This window comes from Sarcophilus harrisii, chromosome 3 (assembly GCF_902635505.1).
Source record: "Sarcophilus harrisii chromosome 3, mSarHar1.11, whole genome shotgun sequence".
NCBI classification, from domain to species: domain Eukaryota; kingdom Metazoa; phylum Chordata; class Mammalia; order Dasyuromorphia; family Dasyuridae; genus Sarcophilus; species Sarcophilus harrisii.
In genome coordinates, this window is record NC_045428.1 from 1,723,055 (window position 1) to 1,745,166 (window position 22,112).

At 44.7% G+C, this 22,112-nt stretch overlaps 1 protein-coding gene across 14 annotated transcripts in view; it reads right to left on the reverse strand.

The window, feature by feature from the left end:
- Positions 1–22,112, reverse strand: part of DLG1 (discs large MAGUK scaffold protein 1) — a 271,420-nt gene that overhangs the window by 118,437 nt on the left and 130,871 nt on the right. For 13 of the 14 annotated variants that reach the window (XM_031963577.1, XM_031963573.1, XM_031963574.1 and 10 more), the window contains exon 3: positions 5,773–5,939. In XM_031963577.1, the coding sequence (XP_031819437.1) occupies positions 5,773–5,939 (167 nt within the window). Of the gene's footprint in view, positions 1–776; positions 1,388–5,772; positions 5,940–22,112 lie in introns of those variants that run through there. The other variant, XM_031963578.1, reaches the window with a different exon arrangement.

A 22,112-nucleotide genomic window follows, 5' to 3' on the forward strand; every position in this document is an offset into this window, starting at 1 on the left:
GCCATCCTCAGCAACGAGATCAACCAAATCATTTCTAATGGAGCAGTAATGAACTGAACTAGCTATGCCCAGAAAAAGAACTCTGGGAGATGACTAAAAACCATTACATTGAATTCCCAATCCCTATCTTTATGCACACCTGCATTTTTGATTTCCTTCACAAGCTAATTGTACAATAATTCAGAGTCTGATTCTTTTTGTACAGCAAAATAATGTTTTGGTCATGTATACTTATTGTGTATCTAAGTTATATTTTAATATATTTAACATCTACTGGTCATCCTGCCATTTAGGGGAGGGGGTGGGGGGGGAGGTAAGAGGTGAAAAATTGGAACAAGAGGTTTGGCAATTGTTAATGCTGTAAAGTTACCCATGTATATATCCTGTAAATAAAAGGCTATTAAATAAAAAAAAAAAAAAAATAGATTTTTCCATATAAAAATCATCAGCTAAACTACAGCTAAAGAGCGTGGGGAACTTATATTTAAGGAAACTAAAACATAAAAGAAAATACAGAGGCTGAGCAAAGCTAAATATAAACTTTCTTATTTATACAAGGTCCCCTTTAAAAGCCAGGGGAAATTCATTTCATCGGCTTTATTATACAAGCTTTATTTTCACAGACTGTCAACAGAAAAGCCCCCAGCACAGGATTCACACTAAGAGCACAAACATAAACAGCTAAAAATAGCTAAACTGTAAAACACAAATGGAACAAAAGCCTCCCTCCCCCCGTTCTTCTTACAGAGAAGGGCTGAAAGCCAGAGGCAGCTTACCTTTGTGGTTAGAATGCACAGGCAATCCATTCTGCCACCATAACAGCAAAGTACGAGGCATTAAAGCCGCGGACTGAAAAAGTTGCTTGAAGGAAATTAATCAGCCGTCTTTTCTTACCTCACTTCACTAAAGCTTAAGGAGAGCGAAACAACTGTCATAGGATTGAAGGAAAGGGGGCTAAGAAAATCCGGCCTGAAAGCTAGTAACAATTTCTTTAAATAGCAGTAGAAATCCAAGTGGATGGATGAGTCCCCTAAAAAACCTCCTTGAATGTTCACTCGTTTTACCTGTACCTAAATAATTTAAAATTATTCCACCAAAAAACCCCGTGGGATATGCCAGAGTTTATTCCAAAGCTGTTAAAGGCAGCCACCAATGCTGTTTCATGAAACCCTCTTGCTTCAGGATTTCTTAGGACACTCGGGTTAAGGGGAGGCATTTGATGAAATACTGGAGGGAGAGCTTTCCCAAGAGGCACAGAGATCTCAAATCAGCTTCTCCTGGCCTAGAGTCTGTATTTAAAACAAACAAAACACCTCAGCATAAAAGGGAACAACTGCAAGCAAACATTTCTTCCATTAAAAACCTTTTCAGTAACTGCTGCTTGAAAAATAACTGACTTTCGCAGGCAGTAATCAATGGAATAGTCCATGTGGGATTCTGGAGGAGGGGAGCCCAAGGAGGATGAAACTAAGACAAACTAAAATAAGATGCTTTCTTTTGATAATTAATTTGTGGAAATCATCTAATGGACCCAAATTCTGCTAATGAAAGATTTCCTTAAATTTCCTTACAACACAATCTCAGAATAAGCAAACACCCTAAAATTAGGACTACAAACAAACTGGGTGCTATTCCTAATATCGAAATAAGAGCTTTGAAACCAGGAGATTGGCTACCTTTTTTGTGTCAAAATGCTCTTTACCTGGCTCCTGATTTATGGGGGTGGGAGGCAGTTTCTATTCATATGTTTCAACTACCACGCTTCCAGATAGTCTACCAAGGTTACCCCAAAAGCCTATCCCACCGAGGTCTCAAGCCACCCACCCTTCTTAGGGCTCCTGAGTTCTGGAAGGGATTTGGGCTCCCCCTCATCTGGATGTACCTGGATATATGCCATCAGTCCTGTCATCCTAATAGAACTGCAAAGTCCTGGAGATGTACATCGCTTCCCTGGGGGACTCTCAACTCCCAGGACCTACCATGATGTTCCTGACCACATCACCTACTCAATAAATCCCAGTGGCTCAATGGCCTCCCAGTGTAACATCGAGCCTCTGAAAGTTCTTTGTAAAGGCCCCTTCCACCTTCCTCCCTTCCCCAAGTCTACAACCCAAGGCCCCAGGCTCTGTTCGACTCTCCATCTCCCAGTTCCAAGTCTCTTCAGTAGCTTCCCCATTGCTCCTTACACACACACACACACACACACACACACACACACACACACACACACACACACACACACACCCCCCTTGGTTCAGGTCCCATACAAACTCCCTCCTAGCTCCTGCTTCACTCCCCCAGCTCCTCCTGGTTCTTCCTCCACCTCTCTAACCTGATTTTCTAAACCCTTTCTTCTGTGGCCTGAGATGGATCCGGAGCTCTGACTTGGTCTTCTTCCTCTGTTTTGATCTCCCTTGTCACACAGAACCTTTCTTTTTTCTGTTCTTTTCTCAGTCCTCCAGCCCATTTCTTGACTTCTGACTCTTTGCTAAAAGGGGGGCTCTGCTCCCACGGGGGAGGTGCACCACCTTACGCTTTGGGGTTTGGGGACAGCTGGTTTCAAAAATGCTCCTAGGGACCTGCCGGTTTCCAGTTCTTCCAAGGAGAAGCATGTTTATGACTGTCCTGGCCCATGCTCTGGTCCACGAGTGACCAACAGCACTCTTTTCTGAGGGAGGTCCCCGTGATGCACCAGCACTCCTCCTCATCCTGGAACTGAAACCCAGGACTGTGGCGGGCAAAGTCAAGAACATCCTGCCTCAGTGCTGGCTAGGAGACCCTGTAATCTCTTCTGACCGGGTGTTTGAGCCCCCCTGCCCCCGAGGCAGCAGCCACTGACCCAAGCCTGTTCTGGTTTGCACTTCCTACTCACCTGCTATGGGCTGCAGGATTCATTTTACAGCATTTCTTCAAGGTACTGGGGGCAGTTCAGGGGAGAGCTCAGGTGAATCCCTTCCTCTCCCTCACCATCTCAGCCGCAATTCCTGCCCCCCCCCCCCAAGAAGTAATCTTAAACATAGAAATGATCACCCAGATTTAAAAACCATTCTGATGCCAAAAGTTTTTTTTTAATCATGTACAATCTTAACAATTATGAGGCTGACAGTGACACAAAGTCCCTACGAAATATTATTTTCTTGACAGGGAAGCCAAATTAAGACAGCGACAGTCATTCCTTCAATGCCACAGTAATCTTTTTTAGTTCAACCTGATAGTTCTAAAGCCTCTGCTTAGCATGTACTTGCCATTTGGGAAAATGGCATAAGAGCAGATTGAAAAAAGCCTCCATCTGAGACAAGAAAATTCACCCCTTTCCTCTGTACTTTGGAATACGTTGACATTTAAATCGGTTTTCCTTCTCATTCCCCAGAACCCAAACAACCACCACAAATCTCCAAACCTTCACCTGAGCAATAACCTTCCAGTCCCTTAGTCGTGTATCAGGAAGATCAAGGTTAGTGGATTAAAGCGTCCCACAAAAAGTCCCTCCCTGAAAACAGAACTCACAGAGGGAAGCCTGGGGAAGCCTCCAGAGGGCCTCCTCTAGTGCACAGAACCCCCGGCCTGACCTGGGAGTTCATCTTTGGGTCTAGGTGCGAGGTCCGACAATCAACTGTTCTGGTCAAGCTGCACCTGCATAGCTGGGCTTCAGCTTAAAACCACGCAGGCTTAGAGCAGGCTGTGGACCCGCTGAGGTCCCCATAACTCCGCGATCTCTCCCTCTGCACAGAGGGCCCAAAGTCCCCGATTTCAGTGGATCCAAGAAGCCTTTCTTTCCCACAAACTCTTCAGGTCTCACCACTGCTGTCGGTTAGACTGTCTGTCCAGTCGGCCCGAGAGCAAGACAATCGTTCCAGTAACTAACATGTATGGAGGGCTTATTACATATCAGCACACAAGGATCAACCTCTTCCAAAGCCTTCATCTCAATAAAACAAGGAATAAGATACCCAGGAAAATGCCAAGGACAAAGACAAAAATGAACCGGGACTTATATTCTACTGGGGAAAATGGAAGGGAAGGAGGGAGGGACTTAGCAAGGGAGGAAGGACTAAAAAAGGCCAAAATTCCTAGGAATTCAGAGAATTCCTAGAGGAAGAGCCCAAGGTAAGGAAATTGTTCCCATCCGGGCAGATCAGCAGCTGCTCCACCTCTTCTAGTCTTAAAAGAACAGCCTAGGTATCAAACCTAGTAACCTATGGGGCCAGATAAAGATGAAATTAGGAAATCTGTAACAAAAATACAATTAACAGGGACTGTTTCTTTGAAATTCCTGACCTTTTAATCTTCCAAATGAACTTTATTATCATTTTTTCTAATTCAGTAGGATAATGATTTAATTGGGATGGCATTGAAGAAATACAATTATTAGGCAAAAAGGTCATTTTTCATTATATTAGCTTTATCTACTCATGAATAATAAATTTTACTAACTAACCCTAAATGCACTGCAGAGCTGAGTGAATACAAGGAAACACCAACTAAAAACAAGAATTACAGATCTAAAAATGCCCCCAAAGCTAACATATAAAGTATGATTCCCTTAACAACTGACTGAGACTCAAAAGGGAAAAGTGGTTTTTCCACAAGGATCACATGAGTGATTACAAAGCTAAACAGAAATTCTGGAATTACAAGGGGAACAGCAGTAGATAAGAGCTTCAGGGTGGAGTTGGGAAAACCTCAGAGACTTACTGAGGGTGATTCTGGGCAAATCACTTCACTCTGTGTGACTTAGGTTCTCTGCCAAGAAAACCCCCAACAGGGTCAACACAGAGTCAGATGACATTGAAACAATTCAACAACTACAGCCTAGAACAGAAAATGACAAGTTTTACTCAAGAAATGGATTCTCTGTAAACTAAAATAGAGCAATCAGAAATCAATGATCTCATAAGATACCAATAACTCAATCAAATGACCAAAAAAAATAGGATAATAAAAAGTAATTAAAATTACTTTTATAATATGAGCATATGAGCTGGAAACATATGAGCTGGAAAAAGACAAGGAAAGACCTTTCCAGAACCCTTCATAGTCAGTGTTGGCGGGGCTATGGAAGGATGACGATGATGGTGATGAAGTTCCCATTTAGAGAGCAAACACAATGTAGCAGACACTGTTCTACAAGCTTTATAACTGTGATCTTGCTTGATCCAGGCACTCTAGTCCGTTGTTGGTTCTAAAACTCTTTTGGAAAGCAATTCAAAATTACAAATTAAGTGACTGAAAGTCCACTTTGCCTTGAAACTCCATTACAAGGAAAGTCCCCAAACACACCAAAACCTTTTGCAGCAGCACTTTTTTGTGCACCTGAAGAATTAGAAACAAAATAGATGCCCATAAAATGAGGAATGTTTAAACTGCACTACACGAATATAACGGGATGTGAATGTGATGAATGCAGAGAAGCATGAAACGATCTACCCAGACTGATGCAAAGAAAAACGACCAACAAGAACTACAGACTGTGGGGACAAGTCACTTCACTTCTCAGAACCCTCAGATAATTTTCCATGACCAACCTTCAGAACAGCTACCAACCTCGTCTGGGAGTCCCCCTCAGCAGAAGTTTCTACAAATCAAAGAAAGGGCCATTCCACCCCATACACACACACAAACAACCATTTTGAAAAGTTAGAATTTACAAATGGTCTAGCTCCTACACAAATCAATCTGGAGAGGGAAAGAACCCTCGTAGTAACATTTGAGAACTAGATTGTCTGGTCAATGGACCACCGAAAACCACTGCCCACCTTCAGAAACCCTTACCTCTACACTCGGGCTAAGGCTGCTGGGTGGCGTATCTGTTGTCACAGTAGTGCTTGGAAGGCTGGAAAATTCCCATGTATTCACAGGCCGGACTGGTTCAGACTGCTTTGAATGATCAATACATTTTGGGTTATCCAGTAAGGTCACTTCATAAAATTCTTGTATATCTAGAAACAAGAGAGGGAAAGAAAAAAAGATCTATAATAACAGATCACTACGGGAGATCCTTTATTGTCTACTTAACCTAAGCAATACCACAGTAGCATACAGATGATGACTTTGCTCAGAAATTAGTGACGAACGGTCCATCTACCAGTCAAAGGTCCTCTGCCATCTTCTCACCAGGGCAGAGGGACCTGCCTGCAGGTTACTGAAGGCCCCCTCGCTGCGTTTTTCACAGACCAGCCAGTTAAGGACGGGCGAGGAATTAAGGTGCCGGGAAACCCGCCAAAGACAAACACAAGCAGCCTCGGCGCAATGGCAGCCCACCAAGAGAGCAGCAGGAGTAAAAGCAGCACCATGTTCTGGCCCATGAGAACTTTGCACGCAGCCAAAAGTCCTCTAAATGTGACGTCCAGAGAGGAGATGGGCACCCAGAACTAAAGCCTATCAACGTTGATGCTCTTCCTCTAAACAAGATGGAAGAAACCGGGGGATAAAGGTCCGTCACAGGGTCAGATGTGGCAATGTGAAAGGTGTGTGGAGGATGGAAGGGAGGGACTTAAGGCCGGGAGCCCAATCAGGTGACCAGAAGGAGAGCTCTGCAACCAAAGGGAGGGAGGATTTTTAAAGAGAGTGGAGAAAGGCATTGCTGAAGGCCACAGGGAATGAGCTGGAGGAGAGGGAAGAGGGATAGAAAGAAGGAAGGGGAGGAAGAAAAAATAAGAGCCAATGAAAATAAACGAAGTCTTCCCTGTTATGGGCCAGAACTCTGAACTTGAAACAAAGGACACTTACAAGGAAACAAGTGGAATTGTGGAGACAATGGTTAAATCTAGTTTAGCATTGATTTAATCCTACATCAAATAGTGGTTTCCTGGTGATATAATGATTGATTGATACTCAGTGTGGAACATAAAAGCAGGGACTGAGAGCCACAGACAGCAAGCGCACCAGAAGCTCTCCGAGTAAAGGAGACAAAATTCATTTCGCCTTCAGTCGAGCTCCTGGTGACTGACCTTGCCTCCTGCAGTTCCCCCACTAAGACCAAGGCCAGACTGACAGGCTCTCCAGAAAGCTGCCCAGCATCAGGCAAAGAGACAACAAAGGATTTGGTGATGGTGATGGTCGGCACTCGTGGGGATTACTGAACTGAAACAAAGGCTGCTCCCAGAGACCCCAAGAAAACCAAACCAAAGAGAGCATTACACTTCCCCTTCCACTTCTGCCAGCACCTAACCCTAAATGCCCTCATCTTTAAAGTATTTCACTCAATAAACATGACTGTGCACCGAGCCTTGGGGACACAAAGGGGGACAAAAGCCATCTATCAGGCCCTTATTGGCCTTGCCCTTTCACACCCCCCCCTTTTTAAAGACAACCAACTCCAGATCTGGCCCCTTCCACTTCCTCTGCTCAGCCAGCAAACAGTCTCTGGTCTGCCCAGAGGGCCCCTCGTCCGCTCCAAGCATTCTCTTCTTTCTCCCAACTTTCCACGCCTTCTTCTCCGGCCCCTGCCCCAGTATTCCCAAGATCAGGACCCTGAAAACACGCAGGTCCCTCCCTCTCCCCCCTCCCCACCCCCCCACCCCCGGTCCAGTCCTCTCCATACCTAAGCCCCTCAGCGTCACCTGCTGACAAAATGGCAGCCTTCTCCTGGTAGAGGCTCCATCACTCTGGCCCACCTCTGACCCCATCTGACTGGCAAGAGGCCTTCCAAAGAGGGCCTCCCCTGGCCCTGGCCTTCACTGCTCTGCAGTCCCCCCAGTCTCTTTTCTCCCAACTTCTCTAGACTGTTGCCCTCACAGAGGGTCTCTCCTCCTTCAGGAAACTCCTCTCTTTGGTTCTCCCATTGGTCTTCCCGCTGAATCGCCCCAGGATGCCTCAAACTCCCTTGCCAGGCTGCTGCTCCCCAGATCTAGCACCCACCCTGAGTCTCTTCACGAGCTTGGGGCCCACAGCACCAACAGGCTCCTGGATGTTTCAGACCGGGGGTCCCGGGAACACATCAGTCTCGGTTCCTCACTGCCCACTAGCTTTCCTCTCTTTCTGATCCTGTTTTGCTCAGACCAGAGGTTTCCTACTTTTTTGTGAGCATTTACGTTCTCTCCCTCCCCTCCCATTTACAAAAGAGAGAGCCTGATCTGTGGCCCAGACAGCCTCCCTCTGAATCCATCCCACCTATGGGAAGGTGAGGAGCCTCCTCCCTCCCACCTCAGTCTGTCCCAACTCTCTTGGTTCTGCACCAAGTCATCCCACTTTCTTTAAAACGATTTCCTCCTTTCCAACTCTGACGGCCTTGGCTCTCTGCAACAATAATAAGATGGTTCAGGCCAGTTCCGCTGGGCCCGTGCTGGAGAGAGCCATCTGAACCCAGAGAGGAGACAGAGGGACTGAACACGCATCATGCAGAGCATGAGATGATACATGAAAATGCACGGTGTTTTCACCTTTGCTGCTGTTTGCTTTTTTCTTTCTCATTTCTTTCCCCTTTTTGACCTAATTTTTCTTGTGCAACATGATAAACGTGGAAATATGTATAGAGGAATTGCACGTTTATTTGGATTACTTGCTGTCTAGGGAAGGGAGTGGGAGGGAAGGAGGGAGAAAAATTTAGAATACAAGGTTTTGCAAGTGAATGTTGAAATTATCTTTGCATGGATTTTGAAAATAAAAACCTTTTATTAAAAAAAATTTCATCATTTCTTAAAGGAAATAAGACCTCATTACATACATGGAGAAATTCCCCAATAGGTGGGAACTCCCTTGATTTCCAGTTTTTGCTATACTAAAAAAGCTGCTAAGATACTTTTGCACCTCAGACCTTTCCCTCTTGGACCTCTTGGGAGGATAGGTCCGGTCCCAGAGGATGTCCTGCTCCTAGGGCTGGCTGCTCTCCAGCTCAGTGACATTTCCCAAGTGCCCAGAACTCATGTCTGCTGCCCACAGCCCCTCAGCCCAAGCTCTGCGGGCTGGAAGCAGACTTTCTCTGCCTGGGGATCTGGAGCACTTTCCCACACAGACTTTGTTCTCTATCCTCACTTCACGCCCCAGTTTCCCAGTGGTTTTTGCAGGATTACTCCTGACACCAATAACTGCCTAGAGGCTGCAGCACGGCAGAAAGAGCCTCAAAGGCCTACTAGCTGTGTGACCCTGGGCAGATGCCTCTACTTCCCCCGCTGTAAAATGGGGTAAAAAGAATGTACCAAGTGAGAAGAGATACACAGGATGGAGAGGAAATGAGGAGCAAGGTGCTGCAGGGGCCAGGGAGGCTTCTGGCCCAGGGGGGGATGTGACCTGTGATTCAAAGGAAACCAGAGAGGTCACCAGCGGGAACAAGGGAGGGACGCATTCCAGGCACGGAAGGGAGGGGAGGGGCTGTTCAGAGTAGGGCAGACCCCGATGTAGGCTGCTGCAGTGGTCCAGGGGCAGGGCAATGAGGGCCTCCCCAGACAGGGGCCAGGGTCAGAGGAGAGAGGGGGATTCCAGCAGACCCTGACATCACGCTGGGTGGGAGGAGCACAGGCCGAGTCTGGCCCAGGAGCTGGGGAAAGGGAGGATTTAGGGATTTCTCTTCACAGAAACAGGAAAGGCTGGAGCAGGGAGGGTTTAGGGAGAACAACAAAGTAAAAAGCAATTTGTACATGACAGTTTTGCTGTTCCATGTTCACTCACCTTTTTAATTATACTACACTGTGGAAATGTTTATTTTATTCCATGAATTAAAAATAAAATAAGTGTGTGTGTGTGGGGGGGGGGTGTCATCCACTTCAAGATGTCAGAAGGACAGCTGGAGATACAAAGCACACGTCAGCAAAAAATTTGGGCAAGGAGAAGATCTGATAATCATCAGCACAGAGATGGTGAGCTCACCAAGGGAAATAATACAGAGAAAGAAGAGGGCCCAGATAAAGCCTGGGAGACATTGGTTAGAGGAGGATCCAGAAACAGAGAAGGAGCAGTCAGAGAGCGAGGAAGAGAAGCAGGAGAGAGACAGAGAAAGAAAGAGGGGGAGGGAGACAGAGAGAGAAAGAGAAAGACAGAGAAAGGCAGGGAGAGGGAGAGACAGAGAGAGAGACACACACACACACACACACACACAGAGACAGCGCTGGTGCCCCAGAGGGACGACAAGCTCCGTGTGGTGGAGAACAGCCTGAAGAGAAGTCACTGGGCTCAGGGAGGAATCAGAGAGGAGTCGCTGGGGTGGCTGAGGACAGAAGGAGCGCAGAGAAGCTGATCAAGACGGGAGAGACTGGGCCATGTCTATGGGCAGCAGAAGGGGAGACAGAAGGTGGGGAGGACTAAGGGGATGGTCTGCTGGGGGAGACAGGATGGAGGTTGGCCTTGGTCAGCAGTGGGTCGCTTTATCCTGCAAGATGGGGCAGGGGGAGCGCAAGGTAAATGGCCTCCACGTTTCCTTTACGATTAGCCACAGGGGTCTTGGCCCAGAGGAAGGGACGAGGGCCCTGTGGGAGGTCTGGGGAGGAAGGATCTTGTGGAGAGTGAGATGGTGAGCCTTGCCTGGGGGTGGGGTGGGGGGGCCAGCAGCCAGGGCCAACAAGTGGCCAGGGCGCTGGCTTGGCTGGGCTCAATCAGAGATGGAGAAAGGGCAAGGGGTCAAGGGTGACTCCCCAAGGGTTCAGACGGTTCAGAGAGAAGAGCTGGCCAGAGTGGGTTAAGTAAGGACGACTGAGAGAGGGGAGGAGAGCCTGGCAGCAGGAGGCCCCGATGGCACCATTCCCACCTCCCTTCTCTCACTCTAGCCCCCCCTGCCCAAGGGACTTTCTTTCTGGATGACTCTGAATGCCAGCTTCTCTGCTTCGCCCTCAGGGATGTGGCCGAACGGGGGCTGCCTGTGGCTCGGGCACAGCGGGGCATCCTTCGCATTTCCCAAGCCCCAGCCCGGATTCTCTCCCTCTTTTGCTTGAAGATACAGTCCACTGGCTCTTCAACAATGAGAGGATTCAGGCCAGTTCCGATGGTCTTGTGATGGAGAGAGCCATCTGCCCTCAGAGAGAGGACATGGGGACTGAGGGTGGAGCACACACAGCATTTTCACAGCTGCTGTTGGCTGGCTTTTTGTTTCCTTTCTCATTTCCCCCCCTTTTTGACCTGATTTTCCTTGTGCAACATAAACGTGGAAATATGTTTAGAAGAAGCGTACATTTAACCCACATTGCTTAACTTGCTGTCATGGGGAGGAAGGGAGAAAATTTGGGAACATAAGCTTTTGCGAGGATGAATGTCAAAAACTACCTTTGCATGTATTTTGAAACATAAAACAGCTATAATAATAATAATAATAAAAAAAAGACAGTCCAAGCACTCCCTTCTCTAGAAAGCCTTAGTGCTCTCTCTCCCTACTGATCTTTTACTGAACCCCTCAGTGCACATTCTTTATGGGGCATAGTCTTATACAAGGACATCAGAAGGGAAGTTCCCGATCCAGCCATTCTGGAGAGCAATTTGGAACCATGCCCCCAAAGGTCAACCGAACCATCCTACCCTCTGATCTAGCAAGACCTGCCTTAGGTCTGTATCTCAGAGGTCAAAGAAAAGGCCCCACATGTACAAAAACGTTCCCAGCAACCCTTTCAATTGTGGCAAAAATGCTGGAAATTGGAGGGGATGCCCGTTATTTGGAGGACAGCTGAACCAGCTGCGGCATGGGGACATAATGGACCACTACTGTGCACTAAGCAATGAGGAACAGGAAGACTTCACCAAAATCTGCAGATTTGCACCAACTGATGCAAAGTGAATAAGCAGAACCAAGAAAACATCAGTTTCTGAAACAGTAACAGCAACACTGGGTGATGGGACGTAACTTTTCTGAAATACAGTGAGCCAGGACAACGACCAAGGACTCATGAAATGTTATCCACATCCAGAGAAAGAACCAATGGAGTCGGCAACACACACACACACACACGCACACACACATGCGTACACACACACACACACACACACAATAACCTAAATCAAGCTGTTTACCATTTAAGGGACAGAGCGAGAAGGGAGGTAGGGAGAAAATTGGGACTCAAAGTTTTGTAAAAATGAAATGGTAAAAAATGTCTTTACATATAAATGAAAAAAAAATACTACTTTAAAAAACCCAGGAAGGTAAAATTCTCCCCAGGGGTAGTTATCTCACTCTTCTAGCACAGCCCCTGACACCCAAGTAGGCATTTAATAAAATGAGGACTGGCTGAAGGACAAGGAGTTCACAAGGGAAGATCTCGACTTTTCAGGGAAATGTCCGGTGGGTGCTCTGCAGAGAGGGAGGACATAAGGAAAGCTCTGGACTCTGAGGAAAGCAAGGTCTGGCTGAGAAGACCTGACAATTCTGCAGAAGTCAGAGGCCGTGCTTGTGAAAGAACAGGAAGCAATGATGGAAAAAACCATGGCTGGGAGGCAGGCAGGAAACAAGGACTATTTGGCCCCTAATGCGCGGGGCGTACACAGCCTGAGAGCTTCCTGACTTTAGAGGAGACTCAGGCAGACGGAAGCAAAGTGACTTGTCCAGAGTCACACAGTTAAACTCGGGGCAGTACCACCAAATGCCTCTGGTAGAGCTTGGGAGAAGGCCCCAGGCTCTTTCTGATTCCTGTCAGAAATTCCTTAATGAAAATGTACTGGGGAATGGTGGTTGTTAGGTCCTAAAGGAGCCCAGGTGGTACAGTGGATAGGGCAGAGCCCTGAAGTCAGGAAGACCTGAGTTCAAATTTGGCCTCAGATACTTAACACTTCCCGCCGTGTGATCCTCATGAAGTCACTTAACCCCAATGGCCTCAGCCAAAAAAGAAAAAGAAAAACTCCAGATAGATCAACAAGTGGATTTTATCAACCATCCAAAGAAAAACCCATTCCAATAATACACAAGGTGTTTTCAACAACAAAAAAAGGGCCCTTCCTATCACCAGGACACAAATGTGGCCTGAATAACTATAAACAAGGAGAAATAAAACTATTACTATCTCTAATGAAGACTGACATAACATTTAAAATAATATATTAGCTAATGAGCAACAACAATGATTAGAAAGATTATATGTGCTGATGACGCTGGTTTTATACCGGAATGTGGGTCGATTCAACACAGTAAACCTATAAATAAACCATGTAAATAGTATAAATTAATAAAAACTATATGATTAAGTATAAATTAATAAAAACTATATGATTAAATCAACAGATGTAGAAAAGACCCCACAAAGTACAATACTCCCTGAAAATTAAAAGAAAAAAACAAAACCACTAGAAAGCAGAGAAATAAATGGCCCTGTGTGTCAACAAAAGGAATAAAGGTTTAAGCGGACCCCAAGCAAGATCAAGGACACCAGCAGCCCCCATGGCTGGGAGGAAGAAGGCTTTTTTATTAACCCTGGAAAGAAGGGTCGGGGATGGGAAACTTACAATTGGCCTCTGGGAAAGGGGCTGGTGCTCTGTCTAAATTAATTCCTTCCGATAATTAAAGGGAGGTGCATTGTGTTTGGGGGCTCATCTGCCTCTCACAATCTCTACAGAAAAGCAGTTCCATCAAGACTCCCCTCAGCCAGGAGGGATCCCCAACGGGGGGGCTTCTCCCTTTAAACCTATTTCTTTAGCTTCAATGCCTTCCCTAGAGCCCAGCCCCTTCTCTGAGGAGGGCACGCCATGCTGGGGCCCCGGGCTCCCCATGCCAATACTCCATACAAAAAGGAGAGTTCAACGACCCCAGAGGGTCTTCCTATCACCTTTCTACCCCCCTGGGATGCTTGCCCTGGGTCCCCGGCCAGCCCCAGGGCCTGGGGCCCTCCGCAGTAGCATCTGACTGTCAACTCGGAGAGAAAGGCCCCCACCCCACCCCACGCCCGGGCCCTCACCCTTGGGTGATTTACCTTTTAAGGATATTCGATGGCACGACTCTGGTTCCCTGGTGGGATGCTGGTGGCCTTCGGGCACACCCCTGGTCAGCCCCGGCTCGCAGACCCTCAGTTTGGGGGCTCCCTCCTCCCACCAAGGCCTGCTCCAATGCGCTGCCCACCTCAATGGGGTGGACCACTGCCCAATAAAGGGCTCACCCCGGCACTCACGCCCATGCCCAACTCTGGTCCCAGGTGCGGCTGGTGGAGCCCAGGAATTGGGGTTGTCAGGGCCAAAATCCCAGGCAGGCTCAATTCGCTGGTCGGCCAGAGGCGCCCTGGGGGGCACCATCATGGGCAAATTGGGCAATCTCCCTTGGTTTTTGGCTGGTAGCCTTTCCAAGTCAGACGTGTTCTTTGTCCCTAAGCATCTGACCATGTGGCTGGCACCAGACTACAACCTCGTTTCCCCATGGGAGCAGGCCATGATGACACAGTGGGGAAGAGCAGACGCATCGCCGGGGGGAGCCGGGCACAGGCTGATGGCCCACAGGCCAAGGGCCCGAGTGATACCGGGCCACGTTTGGTCCAGGATTGGCCCAAGCAAACTGCAATTGCTCTGGTTTGGGCCAGACACTGTGAGGGTCTTCCCTTTCTCTGGGCCAGGAAGGCAATCTCTGCTCCACTGATTCCCCCAATGGGCACTGCCTCAAAGTGAGCCCCGTTACAGACCTAAAAAGGCCTCCAAGCCCTTGGCAGCCATGCTGGTCTGCATCTGGCCCTGGACCCAGCGGGCTATGGGAGAAAGCGCACTGGTGACTACATGGCCCTTCCTCAGGGCCAAGTCCCGACCTTCTTCAGACAGCAGCTTCAGGTAGCTGCATTTTGGGAGTAGAACTCCAGAACCGAAAAGTGTGACTTGACAAAATGAGGAATCAGGTCAAGTGCAGAGTAGAACGATTTTAATTTCCTCACCTTTCCTTAACATAACAAACAGAAACAATCCAAAAGCAAGAAAAATGTTGAAAACTACCTTTGCATGCATTGTGAAAATAAAAAGCTATTATCAAAACACATACACACACACACACACACACACACACAGCCCACCAGGGTGTGGGGAGGGGTAAAACACCTTGTTAAAATATCTCCCACCAAACAACAAAGTTCCCAGACTGGCCCAAACCGACTAGGGTCATTGATGGGCACAGGGTGCTTTTTTCAAGGACACATGGAAGGGTCAGATGATAACTGTAACTCCAACTGTAAGCCTGATCCAGTCTAACTGACTGACGTCTGGCCAATCGGCCCCGGAGGTAAAGCTTGCTCCCACTTCTGAGTCTGGTGTGGCCCTTGGGAGGGCATCCACTTCTCAAGGTCTCACTGTGAAAGGCGCGGCTGTCCAGCATCCTCCCCAGCCAAGTTCAGGGGGCTTTTGAGAACAATCCAGATCCTGGGATTGACACAGGAGGGAAAGCACCCGGAAGCGACATCTTTGGCCTTGAGGCCTCCTTCCTCTGACCTTCCACCCAGCCTCCCACCAACAGGTAGACTCCTCCCTCTTTCTCAAGCCCAATAAATTCCAAGGATTCCCTATCACTCTAGGATCAAACACAAAGCCCTGAGCCCCACTGGCCCCCTCTTCTGCTTTGCAGTGACCCTGGCCCACTGGCCACTAGCTCCCAGCTCAGGCCCTCTTTGGCTGCTCTCCAGCCTCTCTGACCACCCACCTCCCTAGCTTCTTCTTCATTTCTAACCAAGACCCATCTTTTACGGGAAGTCTTCCCCAATGCCTTCTGTGGTTCATTATTTCCTATTTATCCTGGGCCTAGGGTGCTTTGCATCTGTTTGCATGCAGTCTCCCCCAGTTTATAGTGTAAACTCCTCCAGAGCAGGGGCTTTTGCCTTTTTCTATCCACAGTGCTTAGAAAGGTAGAATGCACATAGAAGGCACTAAACAAGTTTTTGCTGATGGGTCACAGAATATAAACATTTCTAATTCTTAATGTATTGTTTTAAATAATATTTTCCTCCGATTACATGTACAATTTTGTATATTCGGTGTTCCTTAATTTAAGACGTGAGTTCCAAAGCTATCTTTCCCCTCTCTTATCCCCATTTTCTGAGACACTGCAATCACAACATATAGGTTATACATGTACAATTATGCAAAACATTTTCCTATTAGTCATGTTGTGCAAGACTCAAAAGAAAAAAAGTTAAAGTGAAAAATAAGACAATTCCATTTGTATGTAATCAATATCAGTTCTTTCTGTGGAGGCAGATGTCAGGCTTCATCACGAGTCCTTTGGGATGGTGTTGGCTTACTGGACTGCTGAGAATACCTAAGTCATTCACAACTCTTCATCATCTTACTGTGTGTGACTTACTGTCTTACTGTGTGTGATGTTCTTCTGGTCCTGCTCACTTTGCTTTGCATCAATTCATGTAAGTCTTTCCAATAGTTTTTTTAATCACCCTATTCTTAAAAAATTAATTACATTATCTACACAAGGTAACTTCTAGATGTTATATGCAACCAAAGGTATATAATCTTTACTGTTATGTCAGTATGGTCTAACCATAAGGAATAAATAGTCATCCAATTATTTGTCCTCTATCATAATCTTTGCAAATAGCATTTTGAAGTTGTATTTATAAAAGCCTTTGAGACATTTTGGTAGACTGACCATCTCTACCCCAATAGTTTATGTACTTTAAATGCAATTTCTCTCTTTCCTCTTAATTTTGTAATTGTTATGTATCATAATTATTTTTTATTTTGTATTCTGCTGCTCTACTATGTCTATTGTCTTAATTTCCTTCCTGATTGTCCAATTTTTTCTAATAAAACCAACTTGGATACAACCAGTGGTAATGATAATTCCCCTGTGGAATGAATGGGGGAGAGGGGGAAGTATTCATTAAAAGCTTACATTCTAAAGGGGGGAGAGAATTCCTGAATAGGGCAGTGCTTCCTAATCTTTCTAGACTCTAGTCAAAGAGGGCCAAGGCCAGATTTAGGAGAAGAATCAGCACTCTTGACTCGGTTATAGCACTGGTTCTTACTTAGGGATTTGTGAGGATGACAGCCCGAGGGGTTCAAACTAAAAATTCTTTAGTGGTGCCTTAAGATGGCAGCTAGGTAGTAGAGTAGATAAAACTGCAGCAAGTGGCAAAAGATCTGAGTTCAAATCCAGTCTTGGATACTTAAAATCTACTTGCTGCAATTTCTATATAAAACGGGTCAAAACAGAAACTTCTTCCCAATGTTGCTTTTAGGATCTAATGGGACATTTAAAAAGCACTTGGTACAATACCTGACATTTAATAAATGCTTGTTTCCTCCCTTCTTTCCTTCCTTTCACAATAAATAATTGCCTAATTAAGCTACAAATTCATTTTTCCTGTTACAACTATGTGCATGGTCACAGCACTAGAGGTTATTTTCACAGCAGTTCAAAACCCATCATGATCATGCACAACATTTTTGAGAATTTCAGCGTTCCTGAAGAAATTATATCACCCTTTGGCCCCTTCCAACTGTTCTAGCACGTTCTAGCAGTTTCTCAACCTGTTATCAAATTGTTTTCCAACTACCAAAAACAGACATTCAATTCCCCATAGATGGTCAGACACCTGGGCCCTCATTTGCAGTCTGTACACAGCCCCAGAGGGGCTCCCAGCTTCCCAAGCACTTACATCTCAGATAATAAGGCTACACTAATTCTTGAATATTTAGACAAATCATGAAGAAAATGTTAATAAATCAGAAGTACGTCATTTCAAGAGCTGGTCTTTACCAGCAGCATCCACTTCTCCTTTTCTTGTCATAGTTACCCTGTAATCACGTGTACTCATCAAATGTGTTACCATGTAATCAAGAAATTATGAGTGTTTATTTTTTTGCAGCACAAATATCAACAGAGAGACTGGGGCAGGAGAGGGAGAGCCGAAAATCAGCAGCCAAGAAAGAAGGCCACTGAACGAACCCAAGAGAGCTGATGCTCCCCGAGGGGGAGGAGAGAGCCTAGATGGAGACCTGAGGAACACCTATGGTTGGCGGGCAAGGCCTGGACGAAGAGCCAGCAGAGGAGCAGTCACAGGTAAGACAAGTAGGAGGGAAGAGGAACCAGAGAGACCGACGGCCTCAAAGACTACGGGGAGTGAAGTTGTAGAAAAGATTGCTTGATTTGACAAGTTAGGGGTCTTTGTGACTTCAGAGCAGCTGAAGTGGAAGGGGAGGGATCGGGAGAGGCCCTTCCTGCCCTGGAGGAGACAGGGGAACAAGGGAGGGGACCGGCGGAACAACACTCCCTGCTCGTGGGTGACAGTACCAATCAGCGGCTCGCTGTGACAAATGTGCTCGGGTCCACAGTCCAAAGAACAAAGCCCTTTCTTAGAAGGGTGAGTCATATAAGAATTGTGTAAAACAAAAGAACAGATAAGTGTAGGAATGATACAACGGCACTTGCCATTAGCCAGTGGAAAAATGTCATGACTAGCTATCCGTTTTCATCGTTTGGTCAGCTAGTTTGGTCATCTCTTCTGGGCTACACTGTCACAGAAGCATCGAGCTGGCAAGCCAACAGTCTGCAATTACACTGGCAAGGTACCGTTTTACACTGATCGATTATAGTACAATGAAATTTTTGTAGAAATGTTTTTATTTTGAAGATTATCACAGCCCCAATGAGATATCAATGAATAAAGGATGGAAACGTATTTTTAAAATGGAGAAAAATGTGTTCAAGAGAAATCTCAAAATTATCATTCAGATTTAGTGTTTGGAGATCAGAAAACAAGTCAAAAGTACTTTGATAGGTCACAATTCTGAAATCTTGATTTACCTATATTAACAAGCATGAAAAAGAGAAAATATGATAAGGAATACATTAAATTTGGCTTTAAATTTATGTCTATATTGAATATCCACAACCCTACTGTATAATTTTTGGAGAAATTCTTGCAATTCTAAGCTTAAAGCCTTGTCTTTTGTCTGAACATTTACAGTAAAAACATGAAAGATATGTTGATTGTTTCTGAAGTGGAAAAAATATCTGAAAACACAAAACATCGATTCATTCATTTCTGTGAACAAGAAAACAGAAAAACAAATGAATTTTTATATTTCGTGAACTGCCAAATTATAAAAAATGACAAAGCTCATTCCATTACAGAAAAATAATTTTGCCATGAGCCAAACAATCAAAAAATGTATGTCTGGAGACAATTCTGTTAAGAAGTTAGAGATGGGGGTGGCTAGGTGGTGCAGTGGATAGACCACCAGCCCTGAAGTCAGGAGGATCTGAGTTCAAATCTGGTCTCAGACACTTAACACTTCCTAACTGTGTGATCCTGGGCAAGTCACTTAACCCCAATTGCCTCAGGAAAAAAAAAAAAAAAAGTTTGAGATGACACCTGTTTTTTGTTTTAAAAAAGGGAGTCTCTTCAAAACACATGAATGTTTTGAATAAGTTATCACAGAAAAAGTTCAAAAAAGCAAAATGTAACCAGCTAAGACACCTAATAATCATAACCTAGTAATTTTAACTATATTTGTAAAATATTTGCTAATGGCAAAATGGAAGTACACGTGCTACTTTATGTTGCAAGAATGTTTCCATGTACTGGAAAATTATTGTTCTATAAGACATGACAAGTAGGCTAATTTCAGAAAAGTCTAGAAAGACTTATATGGACTGGTAGTGAGTGAACTGAGCAGAACTGAGACAACATTGTCTAACAAGATTATGTGATGATCAATTATGATGGACTTGGCTCTTTTCAACAATGAGATGATTCAAGGCAATTCCAATAAACTTATGAGGGAAAGAACCACCTACACCCACTGTGGTGTAAGGAAACTGAATGTGGGTCAAAGCATAGTATTTCCATCTTCTTTTTGTTGTTCACCTGGTTTTTTTCTCTTTTGTTTTTTCCCCTTTGATGATGATAAATGGGATATGATAATGATAAAAAGGGAAATAAGATTAGAAGAAATGCACACATTTAATCTATATTGGATTGCTTGCTATCTGGGGCTGGGAGGGAGGGGGAAGAAGAAGAAAAACATGGAACACAAGGTTTTGCAAAGGTGAACACTGAAAACTGTCTTTGCATGTATTTGGAAAAATAAAATACTATTTAAAAAAGAAAAAGAAAGGATGTACAACTGGGAAAGACAATTTAACCTAATTAACTCGCATTCTGAAAGAAACCAAACCAATTAGTCCAACTTTTGTGGAATTTACAGAACAAGAAAAATGAATGGTGCACTTACAGAAGACACAAACAAGTTCTGGCATCAAAGAGGATGCTACAAGCTGAAGAGCCTGTTTGATGAGATTGTCAAAATAATTTATTTTATAAAATCAAGATTTCTTTTAGTCTTACTGGTTGCCCATTTTATGCAGTGAGCATGGTATACTTTAGAAGGGTAACAGAGGTGTTGGCTGTTCTCCCATGGCAAAGAGAATTGTCTATTTGAACTGAGAGAAAAGTTAATTGTTTTCTTCACTGACCATCCTTTTCCACCTGAGGGAGGGATCAGGTTATATAACATGGCTACAGAGATCAGCATATTTAATAGTCATCTTTTCAAAAGTAAACAAATTTCACATATTGGGAAAGGCAGACAGAGATACAGCACAATACTAGCATTCACTGTTTAAGCCTAAAAAAAAAATCAGTAATCATCTAAAATTTTTAGAAGCAACTTCCAATAAAAATTTTCCTGAAAATTCCAATAAATTAAATTGGATTCACAATCCCATTTGACATATATCGTGTCTCTGGTTAATAAATTGGCAACAGATGAAAAATTTTAGTTTGAAAACTAAAATTTAACTGATATATTATTGGATTTTGACCTATAAACATGATCGAAAAATGTTAGCCTTATATATTTTTGGCTAAAAATAAAAAAATTTCCATTTCCCAATGAGAATTCATAAAAATTCTATCATTTTCCACCACATATCATTTTCTCTTTGATTTTTAAATCAAAATTAGGAATATAAGCTCAATGAGGAAACAGATTTAATCCTGAAACAAGCACTGCAAACCTTTGTTCAAATTAAAAGGTCCAACCTCTAAATTCAGTTTATATACGATTATGTTAGGGGACAGGACAACTAGGTAGTACAGTGTATCCACTCTACTGAGCACCCAATTTGGAGTCAGGAGTTCAAATCCAGCCTTAACATTTACTAGCTGAGTAATTCTGGGCAAATCACATCATTCTAACTGCCCTGTAAAAAATAAAAACAAGACTATGTTAAAGGTGTTGCTAGCTTATTTCTTTTCATTCTTATAGACTACGTCCTACATTAGATATTACAACTTCTACATTAAGAGTTTTTTAGTTTCCTATTTAGAATTTTCCTAAGTATAGGTAGAAAATAGTTATATTGTAAACAATGTAAATTTTAATTTAGAACTCGGGGAGGGGGAGGGGGGGCAAAAATGATAGTTGTTAAGTATTTAACAAGTAAATCTAAAGGAACAGAATTAGTTTATTAAATTATCCTAAAGGTTTCTAACATTTATTTTTTTGAAAGGGGTTTACTGGGAATCACTGATTTATAGAATCAGAGATCTAAAGCAAAGGTTCTTAACCTAAGGATCCACAAGCATTCTGATTACTATTTTCAAAGGACTGGCTTCCTTTATCATCGTCGTCATCTACATTTTATACATCTTAAAAAGAGAGGGATTTCACAGGCTTTTGCCCAACTGCCTGCCAAAGGGTTTCAAGATACTAAAAAGAAGTCTTTAATTCTGGTCAGAGGCCAGAAGTCCAACCTCCTCATTTCACAGATGGGAAAGGTTCCCCAACTGAGCAGGATAGAAAGCCCACAATCCTGTGTGAAAGATTCTGAATTGCCTCGGTACTATAATCATGGATTGAGTCTCAGCTACAAAAGAGATTTCCTGGACAGGGTCAGTTTGGGGAGGGGGGACCCCATTGTGTTCTTTGGAGGGAGCACAGGAAGACCAACTGGGCTCATGGGAGCAGCCCCATCCCAGGGCCCGTGCAGACCCAGAACAGCTCCTCCTCCTCCTGTCTGGCCACTACCCTGGCAGACTTGGGCAGTCTCTGGTAGAGTACTGTGTACTCTCTTCAGCCTTTAGGAGGCCAAGGAGTTCTCAGTAATCAAGATAATCAAGAACGTTAAATGACTGAACTCCATCCCAATTTCAGTTGGACAGTGGCCTAGTGAGGGGCTTTCAGAATCTCCCTGGAATCCAGGGAAATTGCCAAACTTGCCCTTATTCCCCTGATCCTTTTGGAAAACTGGGGCCCCCGATATTCCCGTTACCCGCCTCTGG